This window comes from Hemicordylus capensis, chromosome 2 (assembly GCF_027244095.1).
Source record: "Hemicordylus capensis ecotype Gifberg chromosome 2, rHemCap1.1.pri, whole genome shotgun sequence".
Classification (NCBI taxonomy): Eukaryota; Metazoa; Chordata; class Lepidosauria; order Squamata; family Cordylidae; genus Hemicordylus; species Hemicordylus capensis.
Window position 1 is genome coordinate 139,121,087 of NC_069658.1, and position 13,325 is coordinate 139,134,411.

The window sequence follows — 13,325 nt, forward strand, 5'->3', positions numbered from 1 at the left end:
CTTTTTAAACAGAGCCACGGAGAATTAAGTTACAGCCCAGCCTGGTTTGTTACATGGTAACTTGTTTTTTATTTTGAAAGGTTTTTTTATGTGTCTGTTACAACTAGTATTACTTTCCAAACAGATAGGGCTTTGGTTACATGTGTTAAATATAAACCTCTTTCCATAAAACATTCTGCGAGTGAGGGCCAGTCTTGAGTGCCAAAGATAAAGAGCTTGGCTTCAGTTTGCAGATGCTGATAAGCTTCTTAGCTCTTTCTGAGCAACACAAGAAACATAGAGAAATCTCTGAATGTACTACATGGTATTTGCTAAGCAGCTAGAATGGTGACAAGTGTGTATGAACATATTAAGCTGCCTTATACGGAGTCAAACCATTGGTCTATTGTGGCTCAGTAGCATCGACGCTCACTGGCATGGGCTCTCCAGCGTTTCAGACAGGGCGTCTTTTCCAGCCCTACCTGCAGATGCTACAAATTGACCTTGGAGCTGCTACATGCCAAACATGTGCTCTGCCATGGAGCTCCTGCCCTTCTCTTGATGTCTCTGATTGACACAATGTCTCCCTGAAATTAGAAATTAAACATTACTTGTCATTTCCGTGGGACTGCTTTGAGTAATTTCCCCTCATCGTCTGCATTTGTCTTGTGAACAGGCTAAGAATTCCTGACCTCGCTGAAGTTCAGCAAGTTTGGGCCTGATCAGTGGCTCAGTGGGAGACCACTAGAAGGCCTATGTAAGCCACTCTGAACTTCCCAAAGAAGAGGGGGGATAAATGCATCCCTGCCAGCATGTCCCTATTTTCCCATTCAGACGAGTAAATACTTTGAGCAAATACTATGGGTCAGGTCTCTAGCCTCCTTCCCTTCTGGAATGAGGGGAAGGAGGACGCAGGAACAAAGCCTTGGTGAGTCAGACCTACAGTCCTCCATCAGGCTTCTGCAATTGCTTAAATATTCCAGTCTTAATGACAGTTGCACTTTTACCAAATGTAATACTGGTACAAGACGAGTGGAAAATCACCCTGAGCCACGAGTTGTTTCAGTCATTTCCCACCCTTTCATTGCCAGCACCCACCGAAACATTGATGAGTGGTGGTGTAGGAATAGATTAGGTTTTTAAAAGTGAGCTTTTTAATCTGTTGTCCATGTCCTGCTTTTTAGCCAAGACTGAGTACCAAAGCAACCAGATCTTTGTATTCCAGAGAGTTACGTTTCCCTTACCTGGGCGGAGATGACTCAGCTTAGTTTTTCTCAGTGATGGGGAAAGGGAGGTACTGGGGGGCGGGGGAGCGTTTATTCCACATCATCACCTGGGGTGGAGTTATAACTGGGCGGATGGCTTTAAAGCCCCTCCCCCAAGCTCTGGCCTCTTCATTCCAGTGGCATTACTGTTGGCTAGGAGTTTTCTTCCTTCTCTTCTCAAGCAAGGGAGAGAACAAAGAAAAAGCTGAGCTGACAATGAAGCTAGCTGGGAAATGAGCTCCAGAGGGCTGTGCAGGCCCTTCCAGGTGCTGGCCACGCCCCCTGCCTGTGACCTCACATGCAAGGGGCATGGCTGGCACGCATGAGGGGCTGCCCGGGAGAAGGGGGAATAGGAGTCCACTTTCTCCTAGCCACACACCTGACTTCACCCTCGTCCTCCTGATGTCCCAAGTGCTACTGCTACCCTTCAAGTGGTCTAGCGACAACCACTCATGAGTAAGTTAGGTGCAAAACTGGATAGCAATTAGTTTAGCTGGAGGGGCACCTTGAGAAGGGACTGAAGGTCTGAATGTGTGAGTGGGGTGGGGAGACAAGTCCCTCTATGCTCCTGTTCTGCCTTTTGGTTGACAACTGTGAGGCATGTGGGCACTTTTAAGGGAGCCGGTTTTCACCTAGGGGCTGCCAGTTGCCAATTCCTCATGTCCATGGGTAGCATCTAGACTAGTTAGGCATGTCTAAGCACTTTCAAAATCAATGATACAAGTTAGTCACGATTAGCTTAAGTCCCATTAATTGGACTTAAAAGTGATGTCTAACTTAGTCTGGATGCTGCCCTATGTTTCCCAAAGCCAAATCTGTGGTATTATTCTGTCCCCCTACTTCTAAGCATTGCTTCTTAGAGAGGTCGGGTGGCGGGGGGGCAGGGTATGCCTTCTGCCTTGGGTCACTGGTTCCATTGAGCTGTCAGTGGAGGCATCCAAACTATATTGTGTCACTCTGTGAAGTCAGTGAGCACTATCGGAGGCTGTCATCAATGGCATAAGGTGGTTTCTAAATTAAGGGGAGCAAGACAAAATCTGCCAACTTCAAATATAAATGATGGTGTTCTAGGACAAGTAGCTCACATAGGTGGGTCATCAGCCAATACGATAGGCCAGTCGATTTTGAGGAGCCATGAATTATTAAACATTTGAGATTTGTGGGAAATCCTGGTGAATAATTCTAACCCATTGCTGCCATTTATGAGAGCGCCCACACGATAAGGACCTTTTACGGTATGCGTGGGCACTCTTGTAAATGGCAGCCATGGTCGTGAGTCACATATTGTGCAAAGGCCCCTAGAGAACAGTTTAGAAAGCCCTTGTCTCTCCCCCCCCCCCACTGAATAACTTGGGTCATATTTATTGTTGCCACAGCACGAATGAAACACTGAACAATTCCAGCTGAAATGTCTGTTGAATACAACAAATAGAGTCTGTGCACAGAAGGTCATTTTAAATGTGAGTGCAAGTTGGACCAATTGGTCTGATGCAGCATAGATCAGCTTCCGATGGTTGTGGTCTGTGGTCTCTCTTTTCAAAATTGTTTTCTGAGATTAGTTTGTGTGACTGCGTACATTCACCCTCCTCCATTTCCTCCTCCTCACTGAACAGTTGGAAAGAATGGCAGAGGTTCTGACTGTATAACTGCAGTCCGCCACATGCACTCTTCCAAAACAGACAGGCCACTTGGGATGAATGCTCTAAATGGTGGTGGTATGTGAGTGGGGAGGATTGTGCTTGCCAACCCCATCCAGTAGGGCCTTTCTGTCCCACTTCCAGGCCTACCAGCAACCCATGCATGGATATCATATTTGTATGGGACATTCAACATAAAATCCATTAAGGATAGACACAAACGATGTGGTTGCAAATCTATATTCAATCCCGGGCCATGGCACTGAGGGAGGTCTTCCCCCACATCATTTCTCCATCTTAAATCATTCCTCCTAAGCAGGCCTGCTCAACTTCAGCCCTCCTGCTAACGTTGGCCTACAACTCGCATAATCCCTGGCTATTGGCTACTATGGCTGGGGATTATGGGAGCTGTAGTCCAAAAACAGGGGGTGGGGGTGGGCAAAGTTGAGCAGGCCTGCTCCAAAGTCTCTTACCCCTCCTAATAGCAGATTCATTTAGGGAAGCAGCACAGAGGCCATGGCCCCAATCCACATTGAAGAAGGGGCTGCAGTTGCTCTTAGTAAAAGATGCCAGGGGATCCAGTCTGGTCACAGATCTCCTGCATCACATGTCGCTTGGCCCCTAGTTTTCATCAAAAAGGGGGGAAAGGCAAATCAAAATGTTTCTGTTGGCTGTGGTTCCTGGAGGAACAGGACTGAAACCTGGACTATTCTGAACGGCTTAGACATCGGAGGAAGCGTTGGTGAGGCTTCTGTTGCCTTCATTCAGCATTGGCCACTCAGCCCTTCATGCTATGTGCCACTGTGCATTTGTTGTCCACAATTGCTCCTCTTTCCTCAACCCTTGCAATAAAGGAGAGAGAAGATGTTGAAAACTAGAGAACAAAATCCATTCTGTAAGGCCACACTGTTCAACCTGAAAAAAGCACACAGATTAAATAAAATTACAGATATATCTGATGCCCCCCCCCAGTCCATTTTCTACAAAAGAGTATAATGCTTGCTATCCTCAAGGTAATTAACTCCAGCTGAATGTCATATACTAGGGGCACCATTTCATGTCTTTGAGGGAGTGTGGCAAGTTTCAGCAAGGGGCAAAGGGCCAGACTTGGGTGCATTACAAAGGTACAAAAGCAATGCATTTTAAGAAAATTTATTGTCATATTTTTCTTTTGTTTATGCCTCACAATAGTGGTAGCAGTGCTATCCATGAAGGAGAAGCAGGCACCCTTTCTATAAAGCTTTGGATTTGTGCCTTTGACATGCATACCTAGTATGTAGGAGTCTTTAATTGTATTTTATAGCAGTAGTTACTCAATGTATAGTGACCAATGAGGCGGCCAGGGCTATGAGTGCTCTTAGGAATACTCACATGTGATCTGACACCCATGGGGAAAGGTGAAGTGGGGCTGGTCCTGTAGCACCTCCAGCTGTTGAGTGGGTGGTGGCTTCAGCTTTTGACCTACGACCCTTGCATTTTTACCTGTCAAGAGACACCCTTGCCTCTACAGAGTGCCTTTCTCCCTGTTTCTCAGTCCTTAAAAAGTGACTGTTCGTGTTGATTCTAGTTCCTGTCATCTGTAATTGTGATTATTTGAAGCGAAATGTCCATTTGTCATTCCAGAAGGGGATCACTTCCAACTCCACTCTGCAGGATCTTCAGGGAACAGTAGAGACGTTCATGGTGAGCCTTGGGAATCTTCTTAAAGAGGTAAGGTATGCCTTTTGTCCCTTTGCTGATCACTGGTCCAGTCAGTTGAGGTAGCCAAACGGCCTTCTGCTCTTCTAGAAAGTCAGTGAGCACAATCCTGCTCTCTGTGTGCAGAGTCTTCTGCTGTGCAGGAAATCACCATTTGACCAGGCCATGGCACATCCACCTAGGAGTTCTGCTCATCACCCAACTGGGGGAAGGGGTGGCATGCAGCAGTCCCATACCCTGTATGCAAATGCTACATTTGCCAAGAGTAGGAGTAAGCTATGCACATGTGTCTGTGGCAGTGGTGGGGGAGTCTATGAGGTTACTGCTCATTAAAAGAAGCAGCTCAGCTCCCCTGTCCTGGCAGTGTGAAGCATTCTGAGGTGCGTGCATGTACCAGCGTCCCCTGGTACATGGATACTGGAGTTCTGTCTCTCTGGACCAAGAGTCAACAGTACTGGAAATGTAATTTATATGATTGCAAGTTGATGAGATGTGTTCTAGGGCTGAGAAATGGTACTAGAAATAGATTCTGGGGCTGAGCCCCAAGCCTGGGGCTGGGGGTTGGGCATAGATGGCTGAAGATCAGCACACTTCTGGGAATTGGGAATCTGGAATCTTCAGAGAGTGGATGTGGTGGGTTGAGCTGTGGTGGGAGAAACCTGTAGTGGGGGAGAAACTAGTAGAGGTATGAGAAACCAGTAATGGCAGAGGTGGGGGACTGTTTTGGAAATGGAGGCTTTTTATTTTGGCTTTGGTGCCTCAGTATGCCATCCCAGTCTTTTGATTCCTTGGAATAAATGAAATGATGCCGTACATTTGTTTCTGAGCAAATGGGCTCTCTCTGTGCTGACCTTTTATAGAAAGTACTTTTTGACCATGCTAAAAATTGTTTTCTTCTCATTTTGAAAGCTGCTGATTCAAACAAACATTGAAAAAAAGAAATCAAGTACTCCTATTGTTCTTTTTTGTTTTCTGCTGCCCACCAGTGGCAGAATCTTTATGTCCTGAACTATAGTAACCTCTCAGCTGAGCCATCTTGGGTCATGTGAGGTTGCTGAGAATTTTACTTCTCCAAAGGAAGCAGAGCCAAAGAGAGAAGAGCACGCCCTCTCTGAACCTCTTTTTCTTTGGAAGCTCCAGATGCTTCATTTCCGGGGGTGTGGGTGTTGCTCTACTTCTAGAACCTGAAGCACTCTCCTTGGATGGAAAGTGGAAATTAAAAGAAAAATCTAGTTGGAATCAAGATGAAACTGCAGCGATTTCTTTTTTTTTTTTTTGCAGGGGCTGGGTGGGAGGGGGCCTTAAACTTTCTGAGTACAGCTGTTTCCTGTTACATCATTTGAACCTTGATCGTGTTTCATTCCTTTTTTTTTTTTTGGTCTGCGGTTAAAAGAGAAGAAGAAGTAATAATAATTGAAGCCATGTGACATTCCCTTTGCTGATGTGGCTGTAAAACAGTCTCACTGAGGAACACGACTTTTTATTGGTAGTTTTTCCAGGCAGTCGTTTTCCAGCCTTATTCATGTTCCAAACGAAGGCAGTTTTCCCCGCTTTGCACTCTGCATAGCATGAAAATCACCCGTAACTTAACGGTTTGACCAAGAACTGCTGTTTATCTTGTCGCTTGGTAAATTCTTTGTGAGGAACAGCATGGAGGAATGGAAGCTTAATTCCTTCATTTGGTCTCCCTAGGTGAGGTGGGCATTGAGATAGTAGGGCTGCCATCTGTCTGTGGAGGAGCGAGGCAACAAAGTCAATATGCATATGCACATCTATTTAAATGTATGCAAATTTTACATGGCCTGTTTCCAAAGCTTAGCATGAGGCTTAGCATGGGGCTTTAAAACTATTTTAAAAATCATGGCCAGGTGGCAACCTTAACCAGCCTGCCTATCGAAAACTGGTAAATTGGGCAGCTGCGGACAGAAGCAGTTACTTGTACCACATTTTATGAAGCTTTCATTGAATTAACCTAACCTACTTATGGACTAAAACATTGATTGCAGCCCTAATTTAAAAAAAGTTGTTTTAAGCAAGCAAACAAAAAGTCTGGAACAGTATTAGAAACATGATGATAACCCATCATTATCCCTTCAGCATTTTATTTAATATGCACCTCCTTTTACATTTAAAAGGATGTCTAAACATGGGCAGGGCTTTCTTAAGGGTTGCCCTAGTTTTGTGGCATTCACTCCCTCCCCAAGAGGTTGATCAGGGTTCTCTCCCTCTTAGGGTTTAGGTGCCTCTGTAAGGCCTTGGCTAGACCAAGGGAGGAAAGTGCTCATTTTGTTTGGTTTTGCTGCTCTTCTTAGCAAATCAAATGTTTTGACTGACTAAAACGGTGTCCCTGATGAGTTGGGCAGCACATTAAAAAACCATTGTTAATTGATTTTAATATAAGTATATCCACCAGCTGTAGGTTGCAGGTTCAGTCTTTGAAGAGTTTTTCACCCTTACACAAAGTACAGAATGTCTCTTTTAAGATGAATCCCACTGTGACATGGGATACATAATCTAAGAACATAGAAAGCATGGGCAATATCCAATCTAGATAGTCATGGCTAAGCACCACTGAAATCAGACAGGTTAGTCGTGACTAACCATCAATCTCAATGGGTCTTAATAGTCATGACTAATATAGCCTGAAATTTGCCCAATGCCCCCCTCCAAAAAACCCCATTGTTTATTTATAGGCACAGTTGTGCAGATGTAAATTATTAATGTCAATTACTCTATTAAATTTAAGGTGCCCTGATTGTGGGGTGGGGACATGTTGCACAATTATGGTGCACTCACATCTTTATCATGTGGGATGGACCAATAGGGCAAAGTATTGTCCAAACTGACCTCATGATTTCTTTTACTGGGCGACAACCCTAGTTTGCATTGATTTTCAAGAAATGTTTTCCAAAATACAAACAGCAGAGCAGAATAAAGGAAATCAAATGGAAACCCCAGCTTTTGAGCCTAACACCATGGGACATGAGCCCATTGCCTCGAGTGCTGTCATTCAGGGCAAACACTTGGTGCACTCTCTTCTAGAACTGTTTTCAGCTCCCATCCAGTCATACCAACTGTGTCAGTTTCCCCTAAAGACCTTGGTTATTTTCCTTCCTCCTTTTAAAAGAAGGTATTGGATAAAGTCAGCCAAGATGACAGAACTGGCTGAATGCCTGAATGCTGTTTGTCTCTAGCTCTATTCACACATTATGTTCAACACATGTACAATCTGTTTACAGTGTGTGCATGTTATCTATCTGTCTATGTAACATACAGTTATTAACACATTATGTTCAGTGACATACAGTACAGGTAGACCTCGCTGTATGCGGATCCAGCATCTGTGGTTCTGTGTTTGCACGGTTGGGTAATTGACACCCAACCTTGGCATACATGGAAAAAATGGCATAGAAAGGGTTAAATTCACATATCCATGGTTTGGAGATGGCCAGAAATGACCTCAGAGATAATTTCCAGCTGCCATTTTGTCAAACAGAGCCATTTTGTGGTTTGTTTCATTAAAAAGTTCTGGGGTGGCAGAGTTGGCTCTCTGGAGGCCCGCGGACCATGGGAGGGCATGTTATTTCACCCTTTGGGGCCATTTTTTGTTGTTTTTAATGCAGTTTTTCAGACCTCTGGGAACCTAACCCCCACAAACCCATAGACTTAGTAACTTGGTATTTGCGGTCGCCTTAACTGTGTTAAATACAGAGAAAGGAACCCCCATGAATACTGAGGTAGTGCTGTAGTATACTTCCTAACTGTACCCTGTATTTGAGGGGGCCTGCACCCCAGGTTCCTTTTTTAAAATGGCACATTTCCAATCATTCACACTTCCAATATCTTCCAGTTTCACTGAGCCCACAGCACAGAAGGGCAGGGTCTAAGCGTTTCTTTTCACATGGTGGCCCTGATCCAAACTCCCTCCCTCTGAAGCTGTGATTAGCCACAGAAAGTAAGCTTTCCCCTCTGCTGATAATCACAGCTTCAAGGGATAATTTAAGTTGGCAAATTGGCACAGCAGGCAAAGAGTAACCTCCCTCCCCATGTTGCAGTCCCAAGCCGAATTGGGCCTCTATAGCCGCTTCTGAATAGGAAAAAATAGGGCATCTTGTTTGTCCCTCTGGCTTTACAAAGAAGCAGAAGCCAGGGTGAGGCTTTGCAAATGAAGAGATGTGAGCAATCCAGACAGAAAATGGGTTTGTTCATTAATAGCGCCTGCTGAGTTCTGTGAAACCAAGACAACACACTCTGTCCTTGTTCACACAATTGTTCGAATCCAGGTTTAATGTGGGTTACCAACATTAGCATGATGCTGTGAACCCATGCCAAGGTGGGAATCTCAGATTCATCTCAGGCCATAAACCACCTTAGCATGGGTTCACACCATCATACTAATGTTGGTAAGCCATATTAAACCTAGATTTGAATGATTGTGTGAAACAGGTCTCTTATCTGTCATAATGATGAGCATTTTGCTAGTAGATCATAAATGCCTTTTGAAATCTTGAAACAACATGCACCAGTTTAGATGTAACATTTCTTTTCTCCTGGACGAATGACTGTAGATCAATACACCGGAGAATGTTACTTCTTAATGTACAGTCCTTACTTACTTACTTCTTTATTTAACATATTTGTATACCGTCCAAAACACAAGTCTCTGGGTGGTTTACAACAATACAATAAAAATAGCAAATAAAAAGGTTAAAACATTACAACAATTTACAATATAAAACAAGGTAAAACTACTAAAAAACCATCAAACTATTAAAAACAGTATCTAATTAAAAGCCTTGGTGAACAAATGTGCCTTGACTGCCTTTTTAAAAGTTGTAAGAGATGGGGAGGCTCTTATTTCAGCAGGGAGTGTGTTCCAAAGCCTCAGGGCAGCAATGGAGAAGGCCCGTATGACAGCATTATGTACAGTCCATATGATAGGATTATAAGGGAAAGTTCCATTGTTGTATTGCAGCTTAACTTTTATCTGAAATGTTTTTTAATGCATAGTTTTCCATTTGTATTGCTTTTTGAACCAATAACTTTTTAATATATAATGTACATTATGAACATCCTTGGGAGATGGTGTGAATTTGAACCCGCAGTTACTTTTCCAATGTGAATGGGAAAAGCCATTTTGGAAGGGTGGTATATAAATTGAATGAATGAATGAATGAATGAATGAATTGAGAAGCATGAGTATTCATGAAAATTTCCACTTCTTTTCATGCAGCTAGGGAGCATGAAAAGCTGGAGTGACATGAGGCAGGAGGTGTTGTTCTTGAACCATGTCAACACCACCAATTCTGCTACAGAAATTTTCCAAGCAGTCTCTCGGATTGTTTGCGGACACCCCGAAGGAGGGGGACTCCAGATCAAGTCTCTCAATTGGTATGAAGACAACAATTACAAAGCTCTCTTTGGTGGCAACAACACTGACGAAGATGCTGCTGATTTCTATGACAACTCCACAAGTAAGTAGGGTGAGACAGGCTGTGTTTTATTCCAGCTTCTGATTGGGGCAGATCATCAGAGTACCACCCCTTTCGTTTTAGAGGCTGCAGAAAAAACAGAACATGGCTGAGATGGGCTGTGCCTGTCCTGGGTGTGGGCTATGCTGTACATCTAGAGCATCTCTCACCATGTCTTTCACTTGTCCTTGAAAGCACCCTACTGCAATGGCTTAATGAAGAATCTGGAGTCCAGACCACGTTTCCGAATTATTTGGAGAGCCCTGAAGCCTTTGCTTGTTGGGAAGGTCTTGTACACACCTGACACACCAGCAACGAGGATGGTCATGTCTGAGGTAAGATCCCTAAAACCCTATTCCAGTTCCACATCACTCAAAGGAAGAAGAAAACACATCTTTGTATTTCTCAAATGTCTACTCATTTGACTCCTAACAATACCTGCATAAGATGGAGCAGAAAAACTCGGTGTGTGTATTGAGGGAAGGCCATAGCTAGTGCGCAGGTCTCAGGCACAGTCCCTTCGCAGGCCTGCTCAACTTAGGCCCCCCAGCTGTTTTTGGACTACAACTCTCATAATCCCCAGCCACAGTAGGTAATAGCCAGGGATTGTGGGAATTGTAGGCCAACATCTGCTGGAGGGCCGAAGTTGAGCAGCCCTGAGTTAAAGGGTCCCAGGTAGCTCTGCCAGAAAAGAGCATGCTCTGTGCCACTGCCAGTCGGAGTAGACAATGAGGCTGTTCACACGAGAAGCCCTGCCCAGGCTTGGGCAGCCCGACCTTGGGTAGGGCTGCTCATATGAAGCGCTAGGATTGGGACTGGTCCCCAGGCTGCTTCCCTGGGTAGCCTGAGTTTCTTTACTCGGTCTTTTACCTGGGTAAATGGGCATGAATGCACTCTATTACCCAGGTCTGGGGTCGCATGTCTGCTCAGGGTGCAGGCAATCCAATCAGAAACAGAGCTGGGCTCCTAGAGTGCCCAGCTTGAGGGGAAATCCCTCAATGCACTGCACTCTTTGTGTGGTGCATTAAGGGATATCTGGAGGCCAGGCTTCATTTTCCTCTCCTCCAGAGAGCCGTACTGCTCAGCAGCACGGATCATGTGCATGCGCAAGCCACACGCCACACATTGGATCTGTGATTGTCGGGGGGGCAGGGAAGGTAGGCTCAACCTGCCTCCCATCCCCCACCCTAGAAACAGTCGTGTGAACAACTTCAGTATGGGCTAGAAGGACTAATGGTCTAAGGCAGTTTCATATATTTAGCAATAGTTCTTCAGGGCATGCATCTATTGTTGACCTTTTTTTTTTTTTTTTGCTTTGGGTGGACTGGGAAATGTGGGGAGGGCAGCACTGCCCACCAATAAGAAGACATTTCCAGTGACAGGCTGAATCCTACATTTATATGGTCAGCTGTCCCCCTGGCAGATCCTACACTGATATGCTATACTGGAACTCCAGCTAACATCCATGAGTTCTCCACTTAAGTAGCACAGTTGATAATCCAAGTAGTTGCCCAAGGACCATTAGAGCAAATAAGCAAGGTTGCAATTGCCATTCTAAACTCCAGAATGAAATGATGGGCTGTGAATTCTTGAGGGACAAAGGCAGGGCCAGTTCTTAGGACAGAAATCTGGGAGTTGCTGTTCTTAGTCTGTTCCGCTGGCTTTCTGGTTTTGGTGTTACCTTTGCCCCTTTCACTATCCTGGCAGGTAAACAAGACATTCCAGGAGCTAAGTGTCTTCCGTGATCTCGGAGGGATGTGGGAAGAGATAAGACCAAAGATAAGAACTTTCATGGAGGAAAGCCAGGAAATGGATCTGGTCCGGGTCAGTATGCCATAACTTCTTGTTTCTCAGATAATGCTGGACAGCTCTCCAGAAGCCTGTTTACAAGAAATGACTTAGATCTGTTTATTTTAGTGCTCTATTGGCACTTTGGCCTCAAGCTGGTATGTGCATGTCAGCGCAGTGGCTCATGTCCTGTGACAGGCTGCTTGTACAGGACTTCTAGGCCTGTGCAACGTGACAGCGTCCTGGGACGGAGAAGCTCTCAGCCACCGCTCTTACCTCAGTGATTTCCTGAAATGCTAAAGATGGCCTGCAGATGGCCCACAGCCACCAGACTAGAAGCCATTGATAGACTTGTCCACCATGAATCTGTCTAAGCCCCTTTTAAAGCCATCCAAGCTGGGGGCCATCACCACATCCCATGGCAAGGAATTCCATAGAATAATTATGTGCTGTGTGGAAAAGTATTTCCTCTTGTCGGCCCTAAATGTCAAGACCTTCAGTTTCATGGGGTGATCCCTGGTTCTAGTGTTGTATGAGAGAGAAATTTCTCTCTGTCTACCCTCTGCACTCCATGCATAATTTTATACACCTCAATCATGTCTCCCCTTAGTTGCCTCTTTTCCAAGGTAAAGAGCCCCAGATGCTGTAGCCTAGCCTCATAAGGAAGGTGCTCCAGGCCCCTGATCATTTTGGTTGCCCTCTTCTGCACCTATTCCAGTGCACAACGTGCTGTGCACAACCGGGGCAGATCCTGACTGCTGCATAAACCAACCCTGCATGCTCTTTCCACAGACTACTGTGAGCGTACACCTATCAAGGACACAGCCCAGATGAATGTGAAACGAGGGGATATTCAAGTACAGGCAGGCTTCACATTCTGTTATGCAGAGCATTGCTATAATCACATTACATGGGGCCCCGAGCTAGAGAACAATGTGATTAAGTCTTACCTCACCAGTTATAATGCAGGAAACGGGTGTAGGTCTCCCAGCAGCCACTACCCAGCTTTGTGAAAACGAGTGATATTTTCATTTGCAGTGGGGATAACAATACATTATATAGGAGCCTTTAGGATTGTACATAGTTCTCTCTATGACGCTTCCAGCGCAACGTCAACTCTGCTGTTGGGTACTGGAGAACTAGTGTGGCCTAGTGGCTTGGGTGCTGGACGTGGGCTTGGAGACAAGGGTTTCACCCATTCATGCAGTTCAGTAGGCCACCACTCACTTTGTCTAGGAGAAAGCAGAGATACGATGGGACTGGAGCATGTGGAAGAATGGCTGTGCCCCTGCTAGGAAACAGCTCCTCTGTGGCCTTTTGTGAGGACAAAAGCTCCTTCAGCTTCTTCCCTTTTGTGAGGACAAAAGTCATTCTAAGCCAGGGGCTCCCAATCTGTGGTACCCCAGAGGTTGCCGAACTACAAACTTCCATCACCCCCAGCCACGATAAATTGTCCCTGAGGATGATGGGAGCAAATATCTGGAGTA

At 45.2% G+C, this 13,325-nt stretch overlaps 1 protein-coding gene across 1 annotated transcript in view; it reads left to right on the plus strand.

Annotated features, from left to right (window-relative positions):
- Positions 1–13,325, plus strand: part of ABCA1 (ATP binding cassette subfamily A member 1) — a 135,020-nt gene that overhangs the window by 71,360 nt on the left and 50,335 nt on the right. Inside the window, exons 8-11 of the mRNA XM_053303668.1 lie at positions 4,505–4,591; positions 9,813–10,053; positions 10,246–10,385; positions 11,758–11,874. Of these exons, the coding sequence (XP_053159643.1) occupies positions 4,505–4,591; positions 9,813–10,053; positions 10,246–10,385; positions 11,758–11,874 (585 nt within the window). The remainder of the gene's footprint in view (positions 1–4,504; positions 4,592–9,812; positions 10,054–10,245; positions 10,386–11,757; positions 11,875–13,325) is intronic.